The following is a 25747-nucleotide window of genomic DNA, read 5'->3' as shown; positions in this document are numbered from 1 at the left end:
CAAATTCAGAGAAATTACTCCCTAAGCTCTGGTGAAGAGGAATTACTTCACCAGCTCTGCCTTTGGTTGCTTTATAAACCCATGTGGTGGTTTCAGTCACAGGTTTATTAGGGCCTCACAAAAGCAGGGGCTGCTGTCAAAACACAAATTTCAGCAGCACTTTAAAAACAAAGGACAACGAGAAAGGACGAGCTTTAAATATGTATTAAGAAGCTTTCAAAATAATAAATCACAAAATAAAATGGTGACAAAAGGAACAAAACCAAAAACGGTCCCCGAGCGTGGGTTTGGTGGAAATTTGCGCCAAGCAGAGCTGGGAAGGCAATGCTGACATTCCTGGCTTTGAAATGCCAAACCCACAGCGGCTCTGCCGAGTCCAGCAGCACCCAGCTGCGTGTATCAGGGCGCACCTCCCGGCGGCGCTCGCTGCCTGGCACAAGCCCCAATTTCGCTCATTTTCACACCAGAACCACTCGGTGAAGAACCCCTCACAGAGGCTCTGCCACGGCGAAGGCGGCCACGGGCTCCTCGCCGTCACTTTGCCTCCCGGAGCACTTGGCAGCAGCGAGCGGCTCTCCGCAGGGCGACGGCTAGGCCGGGAGCTCTGTCAAGTCGCCCTGTCGCGACGTGAACACGCGATAACGACATTAACGCGTGGTTCCGCCTGAGGTTTTACTACCTACAAAACGCGGACACCCCCCTCTGGGGCAGTCCCGACCGCTCCGGGCCGGGTGCGGGCGGGCAGTGCCCCCTGCCGCCCCGCGCCGCCCTCAGAGGCCGCCTCCCGCCCCATGTCGCCGCGCTCCTCCCGCCGCCGCCATTTTGCAGCCTCCCCTCCCTCTCCGCCCGGCCCGGCCGCCATAGGCGCCCCGGAAGGGCCCGGCGTTGCCATAACGCCGCCGCCGGGAGGGCTCAAGATGGCGGGGCCGGAGCCGGGCGGCTCGTTGCGGCGCTGCCTGGCGCGGCTGGGCGCCCTCCGCCTTCAGCCCGGCTCCGAGCTGCCCGCGGGCGGCCGCCGCACCGAGCTGCACCTGCTGTTCGACCAGCTCATCTCCGAGAGCTGCGGGCCCGCCGCGGCGCCGGGGCCCAGCCCGCAGGTACCGGGGCGCTGCGCTGGGGGCACCCCACGCGTGGGCGGCGCGGGTCGTCTCTGAGCTTCCCTGTGTTTTTTTATTTTTTTTTATTTTTTATTTTGGGTTTGGCCATCGTTACTGGCCTTGGTTTTGCCCTGCTGTCCGCTGTTTGAGCGGCGCTGCTGCGGTTTGGAGCCGTTTAAGCGATGAGCGAGGGAAGGGGAAGGCTCCCAAGTGGGAGCTTCGGGCGTCTCGTCAGTTATCCACATATATCGGTGTTGGGGTTATACTGGCTATGAGATCAAAGTCTTAGCCGGTGATGTGGTTTCCACCCCAGGTTTGTCATCTCTGAATAATAAACTTACGCTTTCTTTTCCAGGATGTTTGTGCTTTGCTTGTCCAAGCCTGCCAGCTGGTTCATCTCGATCAGGCGCATCTCGTCAGCAAAGTCTGCCAGCTTATCTATCACTTACTTAACAGATTTCAGGTACGGAAAGTTTGGCCATGTCTCTCTGTTCCCTCTGTGCTACCTTCCTATCTCCCCACTAAGCTAGAGAGGCCTTTTCTTTCTTTTACGGAGCTGTGGAGCTGGCCTTTGTGCCAATTCACTTGGATTTTTGTTCTGTTGTTCCTTTACCTTTAGCTGAGGTTCTGATCTGTGGCTCTAGCATGGCTGACAGCTTCCTTGTGTAAAAACAGCTCCCGGTCATAAGTAATACACCACAGGAAATACTCCTGGTTATAAGACATTTGTGTGAATTTATCCTTTTCTTAATTGTAGCGTGATTCTGTGATGATGTGTAACTGTAACAGCCAGATTACACAAGTCTGTACCCATTAAGAGGGTAGATATATTGATCTTAACGCTACAGGATGATGTATTTTACTTGACCGTAATCCTTTTCTGTTATGGCAGGTGACATTTGATGAACAGAACTTGAATTTTCTTCTCTCCTACTGCATCTCTGCTCTTAAGCAGTGCAGCTCTTGGACGCATGTAGAAATCCTGCAAGCTTTAGCAGCTCTTGTTTACAATAATGGACCTAAATGCCAGAAGGTAGGTTTACAAACTAGGAGAAACTAACCAAGAAAAACTTGCAACCTCCGCTGTTTCTTCTTTTTCTCTTGTGGAGAGCAGGGGAGGGAAGTGGAAAACGTATCATGTTCTCAAACCACTGTACCTTTTAGATTAATATTAGACCCTGTTTAAATTGTGCCTGGTATCTGTGGAAAAGTTGAATTTCAGGTGTGTTAGGTATATATTGTAACAATCAGTAGATGACAAGATTCTTCCCGTGCTGAATGATGCTGTACCTGCAGGCTGCAGCTGTAGGGGCCATCTGGGATCTGGCTTGAGCCAAAGGCACGCTGTGAAAGAAGGGCACCTGGCTCAGCCTGCAGACTAAGCCCCCTGGTTTGTCTGTGTGTCAGGCAGGAAGAACGTGGGGAGCTTTGAATTGCACATTACTCAGCAGGCTCCATTGAGGATCCGGAAACTTATCCCACAGCCAGATCAGGTCTTTGATGTGCAGTGGACTCAAAGCCACTTCAAAGTTGAGGCTCTTTAGTATCAGTCCTGGGCTTGCATGAAGCTCCTTGTGGCTGCGGTGTGACTGAGAGTGGTTGATATGTTGAATACTCTTGGCAGTTTGCAGAGCAGTTTCTGCTGTTTGTCTGGAGCACGGGGTAGTGATGCTAGCGGTGTTGTAGCTGCCAGCTTGCGTGGGTTTGTAGCCTAGAAAACTGCAGCAGTTTGGTGCAGCAGTTGTTACTAACTTAGCTTTATGTCTGGGAAGAAGGCATAAATTGTGACTCAGCCTGAGCTATGCTCACGCTCAGTACTTTTTTAATACAAAATAGGAGAGCTTTGGAAATGCACATCATCTGCTCATTTTGGTAAACATAATCTGTCTCTGGAATTTGAAATTGCAGCTGACAACTCTTTTTTTTTGTAGCATAGATATATTTAACTACCAGACAAAAGAGCCATCGGGCTGAGGGAAGAGCATTGACCCCTAATGACTTCTGCTGGTTTGTTTCAGTATCTCCCGGATTTGCTGGGCAAGACGGGACTCCTGGTGCAGTTCAGTGATTCTGCTCAGCCCAACACGGAGCTCAGGACGGCAGCACTACACAGCATGGCAAACCTGTGTCTCAGGTGCGTACCAGCCTTTGTGGGTGGTGGAGTGGATGCCTTAGAAGATGTACATCTGACAGCACGGGCAGCTGGTCTGCTCTGTCCGCACTAGGAACAGCAAATGTGGGACCTGTAGGCTGTAGATGCTTAAACTTGAAGTCTAAAACGTTAGTGCTCCAAGCTATTGTGCCCTCTGCGGATAAAACAGTGAACTCTCAGACTTCTGGAAATAGCGTTATTGTGGGACATCTTTAGGAAAGAAAAGAAAGTGTTTTGTCTGGTCCTGTGATAATTGCTGGGAGGTTGTGAGACCTCCATCCTTGGAGGTGCTCAGAACGTGAATAGATGTGGTCTGGGGCAATCTGCTGTCATCGGCTGTGCTGTGGGCAAGGGGCTTGGAGTAGCTGATCTGCAGAGGTACCTTCCAACCTCAACGATTCCGTGATTTGAATTTCAGGAAAATCACTTGCAGTATTAAGGCTGTCCTCTGAATGTTATCAAACGTGCTTTGGTGGCTTGAAGTAACTAAAAGTTTTGGAAACAGATGCTTAGGAATCCATTAAAAAAGAATTTGCTTAATTACTTTAAAGCTACTGCAGCAATGGCCAACTTTTATTTTATGGTACTTATGGCAGCAAAGATTTAAGTGATGCAATTTTCCTTTCTTCCTACGGTAAATCAAGAGACAGATTATAAAGCAATGATTTGTCTCTTGCTTTTGTTTTAGTGTGCCTGGACAGCCATACTTGGATGAGTCCTACCGAAGTGTCTGTTTTCAAACTTTTCTAAGTGTTCTGCAGTCTTCAAAAACCTCTGATGTAGATGACATCACCTTTTGTGTGGTAAGTGTGAGTCTAGGATACTCTAATCAGGAAATTGTGCTGCTGGAATATTGGAATTTTGGAATATATGAAATTTGGAGTGTTTTCAACTGAGATTTTGCTTAGACTTTTTTTTTTTGTTTCACTTTAACAGGATATTATAAATAACTGTCAAAGTAACTATGTTGAGCAAAGCTTTAACTGCCTAGAAGGTCACTTGAGAGATGTGAATCTTCAGTGTTTTGGGAAGGAAAAGTTAAATAATTCTGTGCTTTTTGCTTTCAGTTGCTACAGAATGCACTGAAAGGTATCCAGTCGCTTCTAAATGGTGGGAAGATGAAACTAATGCAAGCTGACCAGCTTGGATCTCTTCTTGCAGTATTAAAGGTAAATACTGAGATAGACACTGGAAAATGTGCGTTCCAGTTGCCCGTTGAGTGCAAAACAGTATGGGAAGATGAGGAAGAAAGAGCAGAGAAGCCTGAGTGTGGGGGAAAGATGTAGTGTGAGATATAAAGAAAAAAAGCATCGTGTTTCTCTCACAGCATCTTAACTGCAGTTCCTACATAAGAATGTGAGAGAAAGATGGGAGGCCTGTTTTTTTGGACCTACTTAAAGTCCTTCTGGAGAAAGCTGTTACATAGCATGGGGAGAGGCAAGACGTGGAGGGAGGCTCACAAGGCAAAGGGAAGAGTGATGAACGCCTGAGGAAATATACAGCAAATCTTTGTGCGTTAAAAAGGAAAAAATGCTAATATTTCTGTTACTCTTCCAGAAGTGTATGTTTCACGGCCTGCCAGGACTGAGCATAGAGGTGCCTGCAGCCTTGTACCCAGCACCGTTACCTCAGTACGACAAAAGGTCGCCTGTCAAGCAGGAGCAGCCAGAGCCGGCCGCCTCGAAGGCGACAGGGGTAAACTGAAATCATACTGCTCCTCCTGCGTGCTCGTGTGCATGTTTGTTGAGGTTGTATGGAGGTTGTATGTTACCTGATAAGGTATTAGTGGCTAATGGTCTCTCTGCATTTTGGGCACGATACATTTTTTTGTTTTGTTTTGCTTTAAAGATATTGGTTATAAATCTCTGCACTGAATCAAATTGCTTTGTGAACTCGGGTGACAAGAACAAATGGCCCTGCAGAGACTGGTTTTCTTGACTTAAGCTGTGTGCATCAGATATTTGTCTGTAGCCAAGAATTCTTGGCCTGCAGAGGTGGAATTGATGCTTGCAGACTAGCCAAAGTTTTTTATTTTGTAAATTGCATTTTCTCTCCTAACATCTGCACAGTCATTTTGACTTTTTCTAAGGGAAGTCAAGTTCACCTAGAGACTGATACTTAGAGACTGATTTTCTTTCTTTTTTTTTCTGCTTTTCCTCTCCTCCCTAGCTGTTCTGTTTAATTCTTATACAGGTTATTATTTAACCCTGTAAAATTTTTTTCCCCTTTAATGGGTTTCAGATAATTGGTAATCCAAAGTTTGGTAGTCATGTTGACTCATTTCTTTTTAGATGTTAAATAACTACTATAAATCCAAAAGAACTGCAAAAGCACTGACTGTTTTTATTAATTTCTGGGCGAAATATATTTTTCAAATAAAAGTTTTCTGTTGAAAATCTTTTCTTTTACTGATAAAGAAGCCAAAGCTTAATTTTTGAGGCTATTCAGATATAAACTGCTTGCTTACACTAGGATGTTAGTATATTGATCTTACTGTTGTTACTAATAGGCAGAATTTGCAGTCTCTCAGATATTGATGGTGTGATTTTTTTTTTTAGATATGTACAATGTTGTATATACATTTTATTGCATTTATACATGCAGTATTGTTGCATTGAGGATGCTAAATAGCTGTGATAACTCATAGTTAAACTAAATTTCATCTAAACATGTTTAGAAACTAAAACTGTTATGTGTTGATGTACTTATGCAAAGGGCATGATTTATTATACTGATCTCTGCTTTCGTCTGGATTAACAATTAGCTTTGTTTTCAGATGAGATCTTTTCCAATAGTAAAAGATTTACCACTATGAAACATTTGCACATCTTTATAGATACTACTTCAAAATTTTTTTTAAAATAATCTATTTTTTTTAAAAACAGAACCGAAGAAAAAAGTCCAAAGGGAAACAAAAGAAAGGAGAGTTTGCAGAAGAAGGAAGAGAAGATTTGTGTGACACAGGAAAGGAATCGATCCGTGGAGTTGACATGCTGAAACTGCGCTTGGGGGATGCACAGAACAGTAGTCATTCAGATCCTAAGACTCTTGCATCAGATGCTGCATATGTGCCTGCTGGAAAGGATCACTTATCTTCACATTGTACTAGCTGGAAGAGAATCAGCAGCAGTGAGTCAGAATATTCTGATGCTGAAGGTGGAATACAGAGCAAAACGAGGTTATTGTTGTTTGTGTAATCATAAAGCATAGTAGCAAGTAGTGCTGTTTTCATAACAATTTAAGTTTGTCACATTAAATCATCCCTTTTGTTCCTGTAGATCTGGTACCAATTTTGCATGTGTGCAGACTTCCTTTCAGAGGATTCCAGTGCTTTGTTCTTAATCAAAACTGTTGAAAAAATCACTTTTCCTTTTCTGTTTATATTGTGGTACAAGAAAAATGGAAGGCTGTAATTAATATTGGCTTGAAAGTAAACTTGTCCTTTCTATTCCTGGTTTTGGTCTAAAATACTTCCCTTACTGCTTTTACAGCTAGCCACTAACATGAAAGAGGTTAAGTCCATTACTTTTCACTGCTGCTATTCCATTAATCTTTTTGCTTATTTGTTTTTAAGGTCTTATCAAGCCAAAGTTCGTCAAGGGGCTCTAGCCTGTTTCCTCTCTACTATCAAATCGATAGAAAAAAGAGTTCTTTATGGCTACTGGTCAGCGTTTGTTCCTGATGCACCTGGCATTGGCAGCCCCCAGTCAGTGTCCCTGATGACTATTGCTTTAAAGGACCCTTCTCCAAAGGTTAGACAGTTTTGAGTAGATGAAGCATTGTATTTTTCAAGTATTAATCTTAAGTTATTAATCTTGCATAGTAGCAATGTGATACTCATCATGTGCTTGAGGTGATCATTCCAGAAGGCCTGTGAGAAAACAGCGTTTTCTCAAAAGATCTGCTGTGGCTAACAAAAACGTTTTATCATTTCAGACACGTGCCTGTTCTCTTCAAGTTCTCTCAGCCATTCTGGAAGGTTCGAAGCAGTTTCTTTCTGTGGCTGAAGATGCTAATGATCACAAGAGAGCTTTTACACCCTTCTCTGTAACTATTGCTTCTAGCATCCGGGAGCTGCACCGCTGCCTGCTGCTGGCCCTGGTGGCAGAATCGTCTTTTCAAACGCTAACGCAAGTCATCAAGGTAATTGCACTGTCAATGTTTCAAGCGCTACCCAAGAGCTGATATTGGTCTCTAGATTTTTTTTTTTTTCTTTTGAATAAAGATTGCACAGAAGTTCTTGTAGCTGTTGAGGACCAAGGGGGAAGAGGGACAAATACTGTCATCATATCACAGAGCCTCAATGATGGAGCCTTTCTACAAAGGCCTAGGGTCTCTTTTCTCTTCAGTGTAGTTCTCTTGTTCTGCGTTTCTTTCATGTATTCTTTTTTTGAGGTGAATGAGTCTGTGTAATGATTGTGAAGACTTACCCTGCCTTTGAGACTTGAATCCAAACTGCCATCTTAAGAAGCAAAAGTTTTCCATGGGCTATTGAAGTTTCTTGGTCTTTATGCCAGGTCACAGTACTTAAATACTTGTTGTAGGAGCCAAGTTTGTAACCCGATTTCAAAGAGCAGCTAACTGGGTCATTTTTTTTCAGGTGCCCTCAGATACTTAGCTGTCTAAACGGCCTAAATTGCAAATGTAAGAACAAATGTATTGGAGGCCAGGCTGACGTTGTAACCGCCACTCCATGTGTGTTTTTATGTGTTTCAGTGCCTTGCAAATTTGGTTTCAAATGCACCATACAGCCGTTTAAATCCTGGGTTGCTGACAAGAGTCTGGAACCAGATAAAGCCATACATTTGTCATAAAGGTTTGTTCTGTATACCTGGGGCCTCTTTGCATGTTATTCCTTAATTCAACGTTGGTCATTATGCAATATTATAAATACATAACTAGAGGTGGCACCATCAAATTATATGTTATGGTCTGTCTCATTTGAAAATGTCTGGAAAAAAAAATGCTGAGGTATCAGTGAGATGCTAATGGGCTGGCTTTCTCTTCCCCCTCCCTGTTCTTTCTTGCAGATGTTAACGTTCGAGTTTCTAGCCTCACGCTATTAGGGGCTGTAGTATCTGCCCAAGCACCTTTGCCAGAGGTGCAGTTACTTTTGCAACAGCCCAGTTCTTCAGGGCTAAACAGTAGTGGTAGTGGAACCCCTCATCGTTTTAATTCTTCTGAGCAGTGGAGAAAAGCCCTCCCCTTGGAAGGGGAGTCTCCAGATAATCCAGTGGGATGTATGTCTTCAGAACCATGCTGGCTTGTTCGTCTCTGTATTTCCATCGTTGTTCTGCCCAGAGAGGATTCCTGTTCTGACAGCGATGCTAACTTTCCATCTGGGAGCGTTTATGAACCCTCTCCTGTTCGACTGGAGTCCTTGCAGGTGATGATGAACAGTTAGCTTGTAAAATGAACAGCCTGGTACAATATCAAATTGCCTCACATCAGCTGAGTCTCGTGGGTTGCCTTTGTTTTTAGCTCGCTCAGTGAGATTAGGTGACAGCATTTGCTAGAGCAGCATTTCTGATCTGTTGTGGCTGAAGGAGCAGTAGCATTTTCATTCTATGCCTGTGGCCACAGCAAAGCCCTCCCAGAGTAAAGCTGCAGCAGTGAGTTCTGCCTGATTTTTGCTACCTTTATTATTTTTAAATATTACTTGGTTGTAAGTGCTGGCATCTGGTGAAAGCTGTGAGTTTTCCCCCATGCAAACTCCTCTGTACAGAATCTAAATTAAAGTTTTGCTAGAAAACGGGGGTGGGAGTCAGGGGAGTGGTGTTGGAAACCTTGCAATTGATGAACAGAGTGGGAAGAGCTGCAGGATGATGCTGCGTGGCTAAAGTACCACCTGTAAACATTGAGGCTTGGCCCTATTTTTCTTCACATAACCACAGAAAACAATAAGATTTTGTAGTGTGTATCCCAAGGGTCTCATACTTTTTCTGGAACAACGGATATTTGTTAAATCCAGCTTCACAGAACACAGCAGCAGTATTGCAGGGGATGCAGGATGTATTACTCTTATAGACACTCTTGCTTATTTTTTTTTGCTACAGGAGACCTCATTTAACTTACGGTAAATAATTCATTGTGTTGCTACCCAATAGTGCTTTTGTGGCTCTTTTTTAAACAATATAATGGAATCGGAAGGTTTTTAATTAGCTCTACTCTCCTAGAAGTTGTTCTGTAAGGTGTATCTGTTACATTAGACGTCAGTATATGGTTGCTGTGTTGGTTCGCCTGTTAACATGCTGCCTGTGTTTCGGTTAGTTTGGTTTAATAGAAGGAAAAAATGCTGAATTGAGTTTATCTCTTGGTTTTGTTTAGGTATTGGCTCTTCTTGTGAAAGGGTATTTCTCTATGGCTCAGACCTATTTGCTAGAACTTGGAGAAGTGGCTTGCAAATGCATGGAAGAAGTGGATCCATCCATTCAGCTTCATGGAGCCAAAGTAAGAGTGTGAGGAAACACCAATATTATTTTACCGAGTCAGTTTTGCCATTCGGTGTGCTTTGCAAATACAGATGAGTAATGCTGAATATTCAGAGTCTGTATTTTTCACGTAGCAGCACTTTGTAATGAGCTGGTGCCTGCTGTAGCTCTTTGGAAATGCAGCACCCTGCCACTTTGGGAAGTGCACCTTCTACTTCTAGTCTTGAATTCTTAACGGATGTTTGGTCCGTTACCCGAAAGAAATCTCAAAGAGATTTCCTCTTTGCTGAGCAATTTGTTATGCTGCTTTAGCTGGGGACTTTATGTAAGAAAGGCTTTTCCTCTAATTTCTTTGCTAGCAGGGACAGAATAGAGTCCAAATTAATACTGGATCTCGTATTTTTGTTCCTTGGGTAAATAAGTATAGTCCTAGGTAAAGGTTACTGTAGTTCTGTGGTACGTGAGTCATCCTTGATGAAGATCTAGCTGCTTTCTGTTTCCTTGCAGCTTCTGGAGGAGCTGGGCACAGGTATAGTACAGCAATACAAACCTGATTCAGCTGTTGCCCCTGATCAGAGAGTACCGGTCAGCATGGTAAGTGTGTGGGCTCCCTCTGAGATTGCACTCGGAGCTTCCTTTCTTGAATTCCCTGCGAAGTTCCTGGCATGGGAACAAATCAATTGCAGGAAAGCACAACAGGAGTAAATACCTGCAGCTTTATAGGCACTGGGATGTACGATTGCTGTAGACCTCCTCCGTTATTTTGGCATTTATTTTAGACTGTAGGCAAGTGAACTTTTTATGCGGTATTAACAATGCCTCTACCTTTCCTCATCCCACTTCTTCCTGCCTGATGTAAGCCAGGAAGCTGGAAGACCAGTACACGCTTTGCGTGTGTCATTACTGCTACATAAAACCTAGGTGTAGACGTATAGCTTTATGGTGTTCTGGGAACAGAAGGTAATTTTAAAAAGTTATTTAGAGTATACTAAATCCTAAGCTTGTCACCAGTGACCCTGCAAGCTGGGAAACGCGTCCAGTAGTAGTGGTTTCCTGTTACTTGTTGTGAATGGAGATTGTCAGGTAAATGAAAATACCCAGCTTTGTGGTTTCAAGAATGGAATCGTACTTCTGCCTAATGCAATAGAAGTGGGCGTATCCCCTTGAGAAGGAACAAACACAACTCAGCGAATAAGTACTTTACAGCGGTACTAAAATATCTTAAATACTTTATTCTGGATGTTAATTATTTTAGGGTTCCAAATAGTTGTAATCACTTTCATGTGTGATTTTGCTACCTGCTGTAAGTATGTCTTCTAAATGATTGTAGAAAAAGACAAACTATTATAGAACTTAGGCATAATTGCTGAGTTTTAACAGGTAAACCTGTCTGCTTTCTTCTGCAGGTTGTCACGTTCTGGACTATGATGTTAAATGGCCCTTTACCTGGTGCTCTGCAGAGTTCTCAACATGCAACTCTTCAGACGAGTGCCTGTGATGCTCTGTCCTCCATCTTGCCAGAAGCTTTTGGCAGTCTGCAGGTAACGGAGCACTTCTATAAACTTGGCATTTTTACCTACTGAGACTTTTTTCTTGTCTGCTAGATTGTAGTAATGTAAAACCTTTATATGGAGAAGGTAGGGAAGCCTTCTGGAATATTTCTTGCGTTCTGAACAAGCTGTGGCTATTGAAGACTGGAAAAAGCAATGTTGAGAGTAATTAGTCTCACAAACCAATTAAACTGCGGGTCACAGAAGCTTTTTGGCCCTGCTGTGAATACTCAACCTTGGCTATTGATGCATGGGATGGAGGGCAAGAATTTCATCGCATGAGGGACGGGTGAAGGGTTGCTATTTTGCTGGTTAAGCATTTGAAGAGAGAGCTGAGCTAACAGCCGTGGACTGATGTTCACCAATTTGCATGCAAGTTTTTTCTTTTGGCTGGCTTTTAAAACATTAAACTTCAGTGTTTGCCCTGGCAGAAGCAAACAAATATGCTGGCCCTCCTCTCCTTTTGCAACGTGAAATATGCTTCTAAACATGAAAGCCTTGGCAGCGTACCACCACTGCATTGTGCAGCTCCTTTTATGTCACTGTGCCCTTCCTGATGGGGAGTACTCTGCCAGATCTCATTTGCCCAAGAATTGCTAGTACAGCAGTATCTCTGGTATTCTCCGTCTGGTTTCTCCAAGTACAGCGTGTACTTCATCGCTCTGTACTTTGATCTTGTACACTCTCTTGTCCCTGTGGTCACGTGGGGTCAAGTCAGTGCCCACTCTGACCCTTTGCTCTGATGAAACAAAGATCTTCGTCGCGGTTTGGTAAACTGGCAATCTGTCCAGGATGAACTTAATCTACCTTGTTGTCCTTGTTTATGAAGTGACAGGAGAAAGCAACTGATCCAGGTTGTTTTACCTCTGATGGGCCATTTGCCTTCTGCGTTTGGATGATAGATAGTATTTTGATTCCTTCATGGTGTTATCTAATAGCAACAAGACAACTTTCTGGAAGTGTTGTGGCTTTCTGTGTGACATCCAGAAATGCCCGTCAGTTTACCTTGAAGAAAAGAGTACACTCTGAATGGTAGCTTCTATAGATTCCATGTATTGCAGTCTTTCAGAGTATTTGTCAGTTGTCTTTCTTTGAGATTTTTTTTTTCAGTTTCTCTCTGTTGCCGCGGCTGCTTATCATTTCAGAATGACCAGCAGATCCTGTGCATCACTCTGCTGCTCGGCCTGAACCACAGTGAGACCCCACTGGTAAAAGCTGCTGCTGCACGTGCCCTTGGAGTCTACATCCTCTTCTCTTGCCTTCGTCAGGTCAGAACTTATTTTTCTTATTTTGAACTGTTTTAGAATGGATTTGATAAACCACGAGATACGGGACCTGAATTTGTTTGCAATGGGTTGGCTCTCCTTCTTGCTTTTGGTCTTTGGCATATACAGTTCTTCTTTGCTGTCTCTGTTTTGGCCCCCGCCTTGTGTGGTGAACAGACTCAGTGCAGTTCTGTGTGAGATGAAGCAGAACCCAGAGTGCCTCCTAAGGGAACACAAAAGGAGGTAGGTCAGGATCTTCCCCAGGCTCCCAGGGACCAAACTGAGAGGCTAGGTTGGCATGAAGGAGCTGCAAGAGATGAAGTAGAGCCGGGAAGAAGGGAGCAGCTATATGCCTCTCTAGGGTTTAACTAAAGTATTTAACGGGAAGGGGCTTCAGTTTTGCTTAAAACTGACAAGTAAAGCTCATTTAGAGAAAAATGCTGATTAGCTTCCACAACAATTTGATCTTAAGCTTGGTTGGGTTAGTAGCTTTTTTTGCGATGTAGCCTTAAGTGAGTGATTTTAACAAAAACAAATTATGCGCTAGCTGATGCTGCAATTTTAGTTCAAATGTTTTGCAAGAAAAATCCTTTATTGTGAGCAAAGAAATGAAAATGAAATGTAATGTACCATAGAAGAGAAAATTAAACAAGCAGCTCAACAAGGAGTTTGGTGAAGCAATTACTTTCTTAACATTGGGATTTGATGAGTATAAAATTGACAGTCTAGGTAATTATGTTAAAATCCAAAATAACTAAGCACCAATGGAATTAAATTATACAGTGAAACCTTTCAGCAAAAGCTACCTAGGAGAGTGGTGAGCTTGGTCGCCATGGTGGTTTAGACTGTTAATTAAAGATCAAACAAACCTGTACAGAAAGCACCGTAAACACATTAAAAGTTCTTGCCTAAGAAAGAATATGTTAATAGAGGCAGTCTGTGCAGATCTCATTTTCCCTAGAAGGGCCAGATGTGTATGTTACTAAGGAAATCACGCAGATTTTTAAAACTTTCTAATCACTTTTTTTTCTTTTATAGGATGTGATGTTTGTGGCAGACACAGCAAATGCTATTCTGAATTCCCTCCATGACAAGTCTCCGAATGTCCGTGCCAAAGCAGCCTGGTCCCTGGGCAATCTTACAGACACTCTGATTGTCAACATGTACGTCAGTGGGCTTTGGCCCACAGAGGTCCTCTCAGTGCCTTTATTCCCCTAGCAAATACAGGGCAGGTAGTATCAAAAAGACGAAATCTGTGGTCACTGTGTCAAAACTGAATGCTTCTTTGTAGCCACTCTTCAGCATGGGTAGAGGCGCGGCCTGTGTTACAAATATCCCATACCCAGCTGAGGTCAAGTTCAGCTTCACTGCTTGATTTTTAGGTCTTTCTAATCATTAATTCTAGTGTATGCTCCAAGATTACTTTTCAGTTTTGTTTTTTTTGTATGTTACTTTGTGTAATTGCATGTTCCCTGGTTACTTTACTTTAACATACTACAAAAGTATGATTAACAAATATTTAACACTTCCTCGAGCCAAAGACTGGAGGACGCCCAGCCCGCTGTTACATTTTTAACAGGAGAAATAGTTATCATATATTCCTGCTAATGAATTGCCTCTGAGCAATTCATTGCCCTCTGTCTTTTATTACAGACGTAATGCATTGCTAACAGGCTTTCTTGCATTGATAGCTTGGTTTTAAATTAATAAACATAGTGGTCACATGTAGTAAGGTCTGCCTTACATATTAGCCTTCTACAGAGTGAAGGTTGTTCAAATGTCTTTATAAAGGATTGTATCCCATCTTTGAGAGTGGATTAACTGAGCCGGTCTTTCACAATGTAATCCTTCTCCCAGGGAAACAATGGGACAGAGTTTTCAAGAGGAATTTTCTGATCTCCTCCTGTTGAAAATGTTACGGTCTGCGACCGAAGCATCCAAGGACAAAGACAAGGTATGAGGGGGAAAGAGGGTGGAGGATTGTGGTGCAGTTAGCTCTTACATTTTCATTTTTAAAAAAGGCACCATTTACTTGCTTTTAGGGCGTTCTGCCCCTAACAGACAGTGAGCTGCAGGTCAGCATCCTCTCCTGAGGGTCGATGTGTGGGATGTTTCCCATGTCTGTGGCCTGCAGGGAACTTGATTTTGTACTTGTCCACAGTGTGAGGATTTTTAATTCTTTCGGAATGATCATTTGCAGAGACTGATCTTTCTGATAGTATTTAAGTTACATCTGAAAAGACACCAGCTTGATTCCAGATGGATTCCTCGTTGACTCTGTGCATGATCATGTAGCAGGCTGGACAAAGGCTTTGCCCCTAAGCTAAAAGCCAAAAGGCTTTTGTGGGAGCTTTTTTCTTCTTTTTTTTCCCCCTTCAGGTAAAGAGCAATGCAGTCCGGGCCCTTGGGAATCTGCTTCATTTTCTTCAACCGTATCATGTAGCAAACCCCAGGTTTAGGGAAGCCATCGAGGAATCTCTTCAGGCCCTCATTTCTACTGTTCTGAGTGAGGCCACCATGAAGGTGCGCTGGAATGCTTGTTACGCGCTGGGGAATGTGTTTAAGAACACTGCCTTGCCACTGGGTGAGTAGACTGGTTCCCCGGCTTTGGATTTGTACAGCAGGTTGTGGTTTTAATTAGACAGTCTGTGTTACAAATGTGCTGGGGAAGAGGGGAGAAAGCAACCTGAGCTGAATCATGTTGTCATATCCAGAAGTATATCTTTCCCAGAGCTCTAGCCAGTGAAGTAGGCTCAGATCCTGGAAGTGCTGATACAGTCATAACTGTGCTGTATTCAGTCGGATCTGTCATGTTGGAGAAGAACACGTTTACAGCTGTGATTAGATGCAAAGTGTTGCTTTTCCTCTTACAAAACTTCGGATTAACTTTTCTAAAACTATTTTCTTTTTCATAAGCCCCGCTTCTCTCATTAGACCAGCATAAATACAGTAAATGTAAGCCCATTAAATATTTTAGAGATACATTTACATTTTGGTCTATTTTGAGTGATTGAAAAGGGTTTGTGTTGTTGTGGTGTTTATTTTTATTACTATTAGGAGAGGCTCCTTGGACCACACAAGCATATAATGCGCTTTCCTCAGTAGTGAAGTCATGCAAGAATTTTAAAATCCGAATCAAATCAGCCATGGCCCTCTCCATCCCTAGCAAGAGGGAATGCTATGGACCCACTGAGCAGTTCTGCCAGATCTGGGATGCCTTGGTGGAAGCCTTGCAGAAAAGTGAAGACACTGAGGACTTTCTGGAATTCAAGTACAGTGCCAGCCTCAGAACACAGATCTGCCAGGCTCTGCTTCACTTATTAAGTCTGGCAAAGAGCACGGACCTGCCATTAATTTGGAAAACCATAGCAGAAAATGGGGATGCAATCAGATCCTATGTCTTGCAATATATGAAGTCTGGAGTTGAAGAAAATGAAGCAGGAACGCACACAGACTTGTGCGAGGGAGAGAGAAAGTTAAAAGGAGCTATTGAACATCTCAATGGGATAGAGAAACAGGTGGAGGGCAAAGCTGGCGTAAGAGTGTGTGTTTACCTAGAAGGTATCTTGACGAACCATGCCAATGCCACTGAGTTAACAAAGACCTAAGCAGGAACACCTGTTTCAGTGGCCAGTAACTTGCACATCTGATTGCACACAGAGAAGAAACACACTGCTTGGAATTGTGCAGGTCATCCAAAAGAGAAGATTCCTGTTGTTGGTGTTAAACAGTTTGTTTTTAACTTTATTCATTCATAACGCCTCCATAAAACATTTTTTTTTAATTTTTGTTTTGAATGAACTCTTGAAATCATCCTCACTTGGTTTTGTTTGTACCTGTTACGATGTTACCACTGGGGAAACAAATGTCCTTTCTTTGTATGTTTTATAAAAACAGCCTCTTCTATGAGCTTATCTGAAAGCATTTTGTTACTATTGCTGCTATATTCAAAATCACATTTGTAAAGGGAGGGATCTGGCAGAATTTTGTTTTTCTAAGCACTGCAAATTTTGCCACTCTTATGTCCCTGCAATAAACCCGAATATGCCAATATTTGAATAACAGCTTAAAGCAAACATGCTTTGCCTTTAACTGTCTATGCCTGGTGTCTTACACCTGGCCTCCCCCTCCCTGCTGCCTTCGCTCATCCTGTCTTCCCAAACCTCAGCTCCGTGGCTCCAGGTGGGTGGTACTGCACGACAGAGGCCAGAAAATTCAAACTAGCTCCTCTGAGCTGATCAGAACCTGGAGTTTTGACTCTTAAACCAGTGCTACCGTGGGGGTCTGTCGCGTTTTTGTGGGATGTGTTGCGATGTTCTAAACCTCAAGTGGCTTTGCGTGTGCTGCTGGAGTTCTGTCCCCTTCCCCTTCCTTCGGGATTATGTGACTTACTCTGTTTGATTTGTGCTTACTGCACTGATAGCCGGTGGAGGACGGAGCTCTGTGATGTTGCCAGGGACAAATCAATACCTCCAGGAATTAGCCCGTCTGTGAGGCACTTGGAGAGTTAAGTGCCTCTGCTGTCCTAACCTCTGCATGGATGTTTGAACAGAGTTCAGTGCAAGCCCTAGCTGTCATAAAAGCTCTTTAGGATACAGAATTTGTCCGCTTTGTTTCTTCCATCCTTGCTCTTGCCACAGGTTTCAGTGGGCCTCAAGTATTTGAGTATCTGAAACCCCTTCAGATTAATGGAGTCGCGTCTAGGAGCCTTTTTCGCTGGGTGTGCCAAGAAGTGAGTGCTCCTCCCCGTGCAGCAGGAGCAGTCCCTGTGCTTTGAAGTGCTGAGCAGCAGCCTGGGCTGGAGGGCTGAGGAAGAGTGTGCTAGAGCCTGCACTCTGCGGCTGTGTTTTGTCAATGTTGAAAACAGGAGCGTGGCTGGATTTCTTGCCAAGGTTTGGTGGGAGCCCTAGAGCTTTGTTTTTTATTAAAAATTGTGAAGTTTGTCTGCATCCTGAACCACCTCATGGCATCGGAGATGTGGGCTTGTGCTCTAAGCAGCCCTGTGCGGGCAGCAGGGGCAAAGCAAGAGCTGGAGCATCCCACCTGCGCATGCAAAGAGCCTTCCAGCGGGAGCTGGGGAGGCACCTGCTATGGGAGGGCGGAGCAGCTGCAAGGATTTGGGTCTAATTTCTATGGGTAATGGCTAAAAAGCTGCTGTGTGGGCTGGGCAGGGGCACGGGTCCCTTTATAGGGGTTGATTATAGGGCTCAGCTGTGCCTGGCCTCAGCCGTGCCTGGCCTCAGCCCCTCGGGCTGTCCTTGGCTGCTGGTGGGACCCGTGTGCAGCCCTGAGGGTGCTGGAGCAGAGCTGGGTGGTTTTTCCTGCTGGATCCTGCTGCAGTCAGAGGTCAGTGGTGGCTCGGTGCGTCCTTTCGTGTCTTCTGGTGCTGTGGTGAGGGTCCTGCTCGCCCTGTGCCGCCTGCTCCCTGTTGGTCCTCGACCAGGGCCTGGCAGAGCACGAGGTGCTTGGTGCCGGCAAGAGGCAGCACCTTCCCCGCCCTGGCCAAGGATTTATTGTCCTGCCTCTTTACTGTTGTGTTTACAAGCCAGGCGCTTTATATGTTTTCCTATGAATAGTTTCAAGGAGAAGGCAATTACCTTATCACATGCAGCATGATTTACAGCCAAGGTGGCAAGGGACATTCAAGCGCCACATCGGCTCTGTTTGAAAGACAATCCGCCGCTCTTCCGCGCGGGGTCACCGGCTGGGGGAGAACAAAGGGGCTCCAGCGCCCGGCCCCGCCACGGGGAGACCTCCTGGGGCTGAGCCCCGTGGGCTCTCCCAGCACGAGGAGCTCTCCTTGCCGTGCTCCAGGAGCAGCGACCCAGCGAGTTCAAAGCTCGGCTTGCAGCTCAGGCTGTAAAGCTCCCCCTCCCCTTTATTTTTTTTTATTTTTTTTATTTTTTTTTTAATTGTGTTACCTGGTAAGTAAATACGCAGCTTCCTGCCCCAGAGGTTGCACAGCCCCGCATGGCAGCGGGCGCCTCGTGGTGGGACCAGGCCAGGGGTGGTCCTGGTCCCTTGGCAGGCCGAGCTCCTCGCAGGCGGCCTGGGCTGCGTGTGGAGCAGCCGTGAGGTCTGTGCCGGGCTCCACCTTCACTTTCAAGTCAGAATTTTTTTTCTCCCCCCCCCCCCCCCCCCCCGCTAACTGCCTCATGACCGGCTCAGAGCAAAGCAAGCCCCTCAGCTGTTGCCTCCTGGGTGCAAGTGGCGGTGGTCCGGCACCACGCGTGGCAGAAGGGCTGCAATGGGTGGGTGCTGGCGGGGGGCACCCTGCGTGTGCCATCGCGCCTCGGGCTGGTCCCAGGGGGGTCCCACGGGGGTGGCGGTGGCCGCAGCGCCTGGGGGCCATCGCTGCCCCCTCCCAAGGCCGGGGTCCCCGCAGGCAGTGCCCGGTGCTGGACGGAGCCAGGAGCAGGGGGGCGAAGCGTGGCCGGGCCGGGACCCCCGCCCGGAGCCGGGCTGCGGCCCCCAGCACCGGGGTCCCCGCAGGAGCGCCCAACGCGGAGCCTCGGCGACTGCTTCAGCCCCTCCGTTCCCACAAGCCGGGGGGCGGCCGGAATGGGCCCCCCCCGGGCCGCGAGGTGGCGCCACGGGCACGAGCAGCGCGGCCACGGGCAGCAGCTGGGGGGGGGTGGGGGACACGGGCGGGAGCCGGGGACCGCCTGCGGGGTGCATGAGGGGCGTGGGGGTCCCCCCTTCAGGGGCATGGGGACGCGTGGGGGTCCCCCTTGCAGGGTGCGTGGGGTGCAGGGTTCCCCCTTACTGGGCACGTGGTTGTGCAGGGGGGGGAGCCCTTTGTAGGGTGCACGGGGTGCAGGGTCCCCTGCAGGGTGCAGGGGGTGCGGGTGCTGCTTGCCCCGTGCCCCCCCCCCCCCGGAGGTTCCTGCTGGGGCCCACGCTGGGCACACCACGATCCAAGCGGGGCCGCTGCGAGGGCGCAGGCGTTTTCCCCCGTGTAATAAACGGAACCTTTCTTCTCCCCGTGTAAAACCCCGGGGTGGGGCAGATCCTTATCACCAGGGCCCCGGGGATCACGAGCATGGGGCGGCAGGAAGGCACCCGCGAGGCACCCGCTGCGGGGTGCCACCGGGATGCCCCTGGGGAATGCGGGTGCTCCGCGAACCTCCTGGCCCGAGAGCAGGAGGGCTGCCCGTGGCCTCGCCGCTCCTCTCCCGGCAAGGGGAAGGGGGGTTCTCAGCCCCTCCGTTGGTCCAGGGTGCCGGGGTGGTGGGGTCTCAGCAGCAGTGCCAAGCACCGCGGGGCACTGGGGCCGTGGTAACGGCACGGCGCGCACCGGAGGCAGGGGTGACTTCCAGTGGCGGGGTCAGAGGGAAGAGGCTGATCCTCAGTTCACGCCCGCTGTCTCTCCTGTAAAAAATGGCTCCGTGCTATCTCGCAGGCCGTCCCTCCCCGGGACCCGCTAATTTGGTGATTTTTATCCTGTCTGTTTTTCCTTTTCTCCCTCTCTGCCCCGCTGCAACCTCTGTCAGTCCTCCTCGGGGCGGCCCCGGGGTCGCCGCTGATGGATGGCCCCCGGCAGGAGGAGACCCCGAGGCAGCCGGGACCCCGGGCACGGGCAGCGCCAGGAAGGGCTCGGAGATCCCCGAGGAGACAAGGCCACGTCTCCCTGTGCCGCCCCTGCACGCCGGGAGCCCTCGCTGCCCTGGGGGGTCCTGCAGCTCCCCGGGAGCCCAGACTGGTATTTCAGTCTAGACATGCTGGCATTTTTTCAGTCCCGCAGATTTCCGCGATGGCCCAGCAGCACGCCGGGTGCGCTGGCACGGGGTCTGTGCCAGGTGGGGGTTCTGTGGGGGCAGAGGCGCCGGGGGAGACACGGAGAGGCCACGGGGGGCCAGGAGATGGAGCGACCAAGGAGCCCGGTGCCCGCTCCCCGCCGCCAGCTCCCTTGGGGGCAGGAGAAACGTTTGCACTGAGAGGGGAGGGGGGGAGAAAACTATGCGAAATGTGAAATTTGCTCATAAAAACAGGCTCGGTGGATGGGAAACTTGCCGCATCTTGCTTGAGCATTGGCCTGGGCCGCATGGGACCGGGGACAGGCTCACATGAGAAGCTTCACTCCACAGCCGCTGCCCCAGTGCGGCCGCGCGCCCGGTGGGGTTGGGCTGGGTAAATTCTGCGGGGAGCCCGGCACGGTGCTGCTGGAAACGCCGCGGTGACTCAGGGGTCAGCACCAGGCCTGGCGGCGATGCCAAGCACCAGGAGGCCACTGCCATCGGCCCCAGGACGGTGCCACCGCTCGCCACCTGCCCCGGTGTGCTCCGGACCCTCCCAGCTCCCAGCCCCAGCCCCGGGCCCACGGACAAAGGCGGCTTTCAGGGACCCCGCGGGGCCGGCCTTGCTTGGGCGGCCTCTGAAATGTGTGAAATTCGGCTTTCGCCGGGCTTCTTCCTGAAGCGGAACTGTTCTCAGAGAAACATTCCCCTCCGCTGGCCCTAATGGCTTTTCTCTGTGCGCCCGCATTAATGAACGCGAGGCCCAGCCTAATCGGAGGGAAGCCATGCAAGTAATTGCTTGAATTTTTAATTCGGGGTTATGATAGGGGAATCAAAGTCACGCTGCAGCCGCCGAGGCCGCCGCGGTTCCGCGCCATTGACCGCTGCAATTTTCTTTTGATTTTTGTCCTCCCCTCTTCCCCCACGGCCCGGCACGGACCCCGCTGGGGGCCGGGACCCAGGGCCGCCCCCGTCCTGGGGAGAAAAGTGTCTCGGGTGGGCTCAGTGCGTGGCCGGGCTGGGGCCCCCCTTGGAGGCCTGCCGAAGTGTCCGAAGTGTCCGCAGTGTCCTGTGAGCAAGTGTCCGAAGGGGTTTGCTTGCCTTGCAAAGCCTCACCTGCGCTTCACCGCACTGCCCACGGGCCACTGGGGTTTATTTTCCTTTTTCCATTGCGGCCACGCTCATCCTCAGCCCAGAGCCCCTGCCTGCCCAAAGGGGCACCACCAGCGCGTATCAAGGGGCTGGTGACATGGGGACGGAGCAGCTGGGGGGGGCTCGGGGGCACCCAGGTACTGGGGCTCAGGTTGGGGGGGCCCTCGGTGCTCCTCCAGCATCCCCCAGCGGAGGCACGGCGCGCGGTTGCTTTTGTTTTCCCAGCAAACAACCCCTCCTCCCGCGCTGGTTCCAGCTCGCTTACCTCCTCTTTGTCTTAAAATTAATAAAAAGTCAGCGGAAGAGGGGCTGCTCAATAAAGCAGAATGGCATGTTCAAAATGTGTGCCCCGCGTGGGGAGACAGCGCTTTGGGAAGCAAGGATGCCTCCCTGCCCGGCACGGGGTCTCGGGACCCTGCCGTGATGGTGGGACTGCGCCGAGGCTGGGCTGTGCCGCACACCACGGGGCCGCTCAGCCACACTCGGGGCCAGGGCTCCTCTTGGGGAGCCTCTCGTACATGGGCTCAGCCTCGTGACCCCATGTTTGGGGTTTGGGCCGCTGTTGTGGTGTTCTTTGTGCCGCGATTCCTCGGGAGATAGCATTGTTTGCTGTGACACGTAAGCCCGGTGACAATATGCAAGGGCTCTGGCACTGATTTCATTTGCACTGCTCCGAGCTCTCCTAGCTCGCCCCGGTTTCAATGTCTTTTTATAGCCCAGCAGAACTTGTTTTGCTGTACCAGTGAAGCATAACCCGAGTGTGGGCTGGGAGCTGCAGGGGACACGAGTGTAGTTTGGGATGGGTGCTCGGTCACGTTCGCACCCACCCGTGCCACCGAGGGTCCCCGCTCCCCCGGGGGTGCTCGGCTGCGGCGCCCACCTCCAGCTCAAGCCTTGGGGAGGCTGTGGGAAGCCCCGGGGCTCCAAAAAGGGGGGTCCCAGCCCTGGGGACCCCAGGAGAGGGCAGGGGACACGTGGCCGGGCTGCGAGCGCGGCGCAGTACAGGGGGATGCCGAGCAGTGCCGGGGGGGGGGGCGGCTGCCTGCGAGGGGCCGGCAGCGCCGCTGTGCCCCCCTGAGAGCACCAAAGCCCCTGCGAAGGACAGGGGGGCGAAGCTGGATTATGAAAGTGTTTCTTTGCTTTGCTTTTGAGAAAGGAGAACTTCAAAGGGGCCCATTTATCACTAGACAAAGAGAGTCGCGAGTTATTTGCAAAGTGTAAGGGAGAAGCATTAATTATCGGAGTGCAGACAAACGCTGCTGCCGGCTGTCCCCCTGCCCACCCCTCTGGCACCTCCCCATGCCCGCGGGCTTGCACACGCGGCCGTGGCCCTCCTGTCATCGTGTCCCCAGCTCGTGCCTCGCCACCTCTCCACGGTGGCAGGCGGGGTCCCCGCTGCGAAGCACCTGCACGGCTTCCAGCTCGGGGCTGTGGGGCTGGGGGATGGAGGGGATGTCCCCCGTGGGCACACCCCGGGGTCTTGCCCACCCTGTCCCTGCGGCTCCAGCGCCAACGCTTTGCCAAAAGGCCGAGGGCAGCGGGGCAGGGAGCAGCCTGCAGCGGTCCCCCAGCCCTCGGACCTGCCCCGCTGCTCCCCTTGGGAGAGGCAAGGCCATGGCAGAAGCCAAACCCAGCCAGGGGAGGGTTGGTTGCAGGTCCCTGACCCTGCTCAGAGTGGGGCGTGCGTGGGTGGTACCAGGATCGTTTCTGCGCGCTTGACCTGGTGCCTGGCTCAGCACCCCCTCGGCCACCTCCGCTCCCCTCATCTGGCTCGGTGGCGCCAGGGTTTGCTCTGTCCTGGGGACCACGAGCACGCAGCTGGTGGCCGGGCTGTGACAGGGGACAGGGAGGGGGATGAGGACATCAGGTAGGGCTCAGTGCGGAGCTGGGCACACACCAGACCCCTCCGGCTGAGCACCCTTCCCAAAAGGGAAGCAGGAGCACACAGGCGGCTTCATCGTCCACCTGGGAAGGAGAGGATGGGGAGTGAGCAAATTTACCTCTCAACCCAAAGCGCCCGCAGCCCTGGGTGCCCCTTGGAGGGTGGCAGCGGTGCCTGTGCCACCGTCCCGGTGGCTGCCACCACCTCTGCACCTCTCCACCGGCCAACGGGGCGGGAGCGAGCGCTGGCGGCCGCGCTGCCCAGCGCCGGGCAGGGCGCACAGCTCTGCCTTTCATGTCTGAGCCCTCCCGAAACCACAGCTTCCCCTCGCCGCTGCGCGGGGATCAAACGCGGGTCATATTTAATAAAGGTGGGGATGGGAGAAGGCTACAAAACATTACGTCACCCTCTCTGTGGGGGAGGCGGAGGCAGGCAGGGAATGCGAAAATCTCGGCGCAAGTGGGGGCAGAGGAGAAAAAATATCAGCGAGGGGACTTAATGGCCTTGTTTTGGTGGGAACTCTTTTGCCCACTGCCCACGAGGTCAGAGGCGGTGTGTCTGCACGCGCTCAGGCGTTAAATGAAACTGTAAGAAAAAATGAGAGGCATATACAAAATGCGTAAGCGCGTCCATGGCAGAATTCCCCTGGCGCCCTGTGAGTCACGGCGCTGCGCCCGGCTCGCCCGTCGTGTCAGCACGGGAGAAATCCCCACCCGGCGGCGCTGGGGACCGAGGACGGTCCTGGGGGCACAGCTCCCACGTCCCCAGGGTGAGGGTGGGCACGGGGCTGTGCCGGGGGGCCCCCGGCATGGCACGACCGGTCCCCCCGCCCGGCCCAGCCGTGAGACGTGGCCACAGGGTGCCGGGAGCAAAGTCCCCTGTGCCACAGCCCTGCCCACGCCCGACCCCATGGGGCTTCAGGCTCCAGCCCGGGAGCCTCGGTGGTGCTGCAAACGTTGGGGGAGCGGGTGGCGAGGCTGCCAGCCCCCCCAGGCCACGCTGACCCTCCTGTGGCACACAGGCTGGCTGAAGAGCGGGTGGTTTCAGGGGGCTCGCTGGGCTCACGGGCACTGAGCGGTGTGGCCAGCTTGAAAAAATTGTGTGCAGGATGGCGTAGAGGTGGCCACGGAGCCAGGCTGCAGCGGGGAGAGCTGTCCTCTGTTCCCAGCCCCGGTCACCTCTGCGTGAGAGCTCGGGCTGATGCTCACACCGGGCCGGTGCCTTCCCCTGGCTGGGAAACTATGTGCTCCCAGCCCCGCGGGGCGCCCGCCGGCCCCCCGAGCTGTAATGACCACGATCTTCTGCTGAGAGGAGTTAATGAGCTGTGCCGGACAACGATGGGAACGGGCCGATTGCAATTGCAATAAGGCTCCTGACACCGCTCGGAGGAGCTGGGCGTGGAGGAAGGGGGAAGAGCAATAGGGTGAGAGAGATGGACCAGAAAACAATATCCACTTCATTAGCCAGGTGCCTCCAAATGTGTGGAAATAGGACAAGGTCCAGGTCACCCACTGTGACAGAACATTATTATCATGCGATGCCATGAAGCTGTGCAAAGACCAAGTCAAAGCTCACTAGCCCACTTGAAAGAGATGAGGGGACCTTCCCAGAGCCTGAGCCAGGCTGTTCCCAGGCCGGGTCGGGGTCGTGGGCAGGCGGGCACAGCCCCGGGTGGGTGCTCAGCACGGCTCCTCCACCGAGCCTTTGGCTGGGGCAGCCCAGGGGGCACCGGGTCTAAGCCCAAATCCTGGTGATGAGAGTTTGGGATGGCTAGTTTGGGATGGTTTTGGGACCTGCTAGGTATGTCCCAGAGTAGAATGGAGTGGGGGCAGTCACCCAGTCCCCTGATCCCTGCACCCTGCAGAGCCAGGGAGGCTCCCGCAGCCGGGTGCTGAGCCCCTCGGAGCCGCCCTGAGCAGGGCTGGCACCAAAGTGCTGGGTCCCAGCGAGCCCGGGAGCCTGACCTGGCTGCAGGCTCGCAGCGGCCAGGACGGGTGCAGAGGTGCTGCCTTCGCCTCCCGCGGCCGCGCAGCCCCGAGCACGTGGGAGCAGCACCAGGCAGGGTCAGGGAAGGTGCTCGGCCAGGCGTGGGCTCCGGGCTGGAGCTGGAGCTGGGATGGGGCTTCTGGGGGGGTTTCAGTCCTCCCTTCCATAGCTGTGCTCAGCGTGCTGCGAGCCTGCGGAGAAACTCCGCAGAGCCATGGCGCACACATCCGCCAGCCGCCTCCCAGGCACGCAGTGAGGTTTCCTGCTCCATCTGGGGACACCCTCGACCCCCAGCCCTGCTGCCCCCGGCCCTTGGCTGCCAAGGTGCTGCGCTGCCCTCCTGGCCCCCCACTCCCAGCCCCAGGCTGCTCCTGCACCTTTGGGGCCAAAGCCACCCGATGGCCTCGTCCCCCGACGCACCAGCGCAGCTCCCAACGTGCACGTTCCTGCAGACGGGCACAGCGTGTTCCCGGCTGTCGGGCTTCTCATTTCCCTC

At 50.6% G+C, this 25747-nt stretch overlaps 1 protein-coding gene across 1 annotated transcript; it reads left to right on the top strand.

Moving 5' to 3' along the window:
* The first annotated feature begins 832 nt into the window (after positions 1 to 832).
* Positions 833 to 17072, top strand: HEATR6 (HEAT repeat containing 6). The gene is made up of 20 exons (XM_035560854.2): positions 833 to 1097; positions 1453 to 1560; positions 1990 to 2130; positions 3116 to 3231; positions 3938 to 4052; positions 4317 to 4418; positions 4807 to 4944; positions 6135 to 6427; positions 6824 to 7001; positions 7186 to 7392; positions 7966 to 8065; positions 8280 to 8635; positions 9577 to 9699; positions 10188 to 10274; positions 11087 to 11221; positions 12376 to 12498; positions 13534 to 13658; positions 14353 to 14449; positions 14875 to 15079; positions 15553 to 17072. Exons 1-20 carry the CDS (start codon positions 918 to 920, stop codon positions 16101 to 16103), a joined length of 3480 nt encoding a protein of 1159 aa, XP_035416747.1. The 5' UTR covers positions 833 to 917; the 3' UTR covers positions 16104 to 17072.
* The last annotated feature ends 8675 nt before the right edge of the window (positions 17073 to 25747 follow it).

This window comes from Cygnus atratus, chromosome 20 (genome assembly GCF_013377495.2).
Source record: "Cygnus atratus isolate AKBS03 ecotype Queensland, Australia chromosome 20, CAtr_DNAZoo_HiC_assembly, whole genome shotgun sequence".
Taxonomy (NCBI): domain Eukaryota; kingdom Metazoa; phylum Chordata; class Aves; order Anseriformes; family Anatidae; genus Cygnus; species Cygnus atratus.
This window is presented reverse-complemented; position numbering and strand designations above follow the sequence as displayed.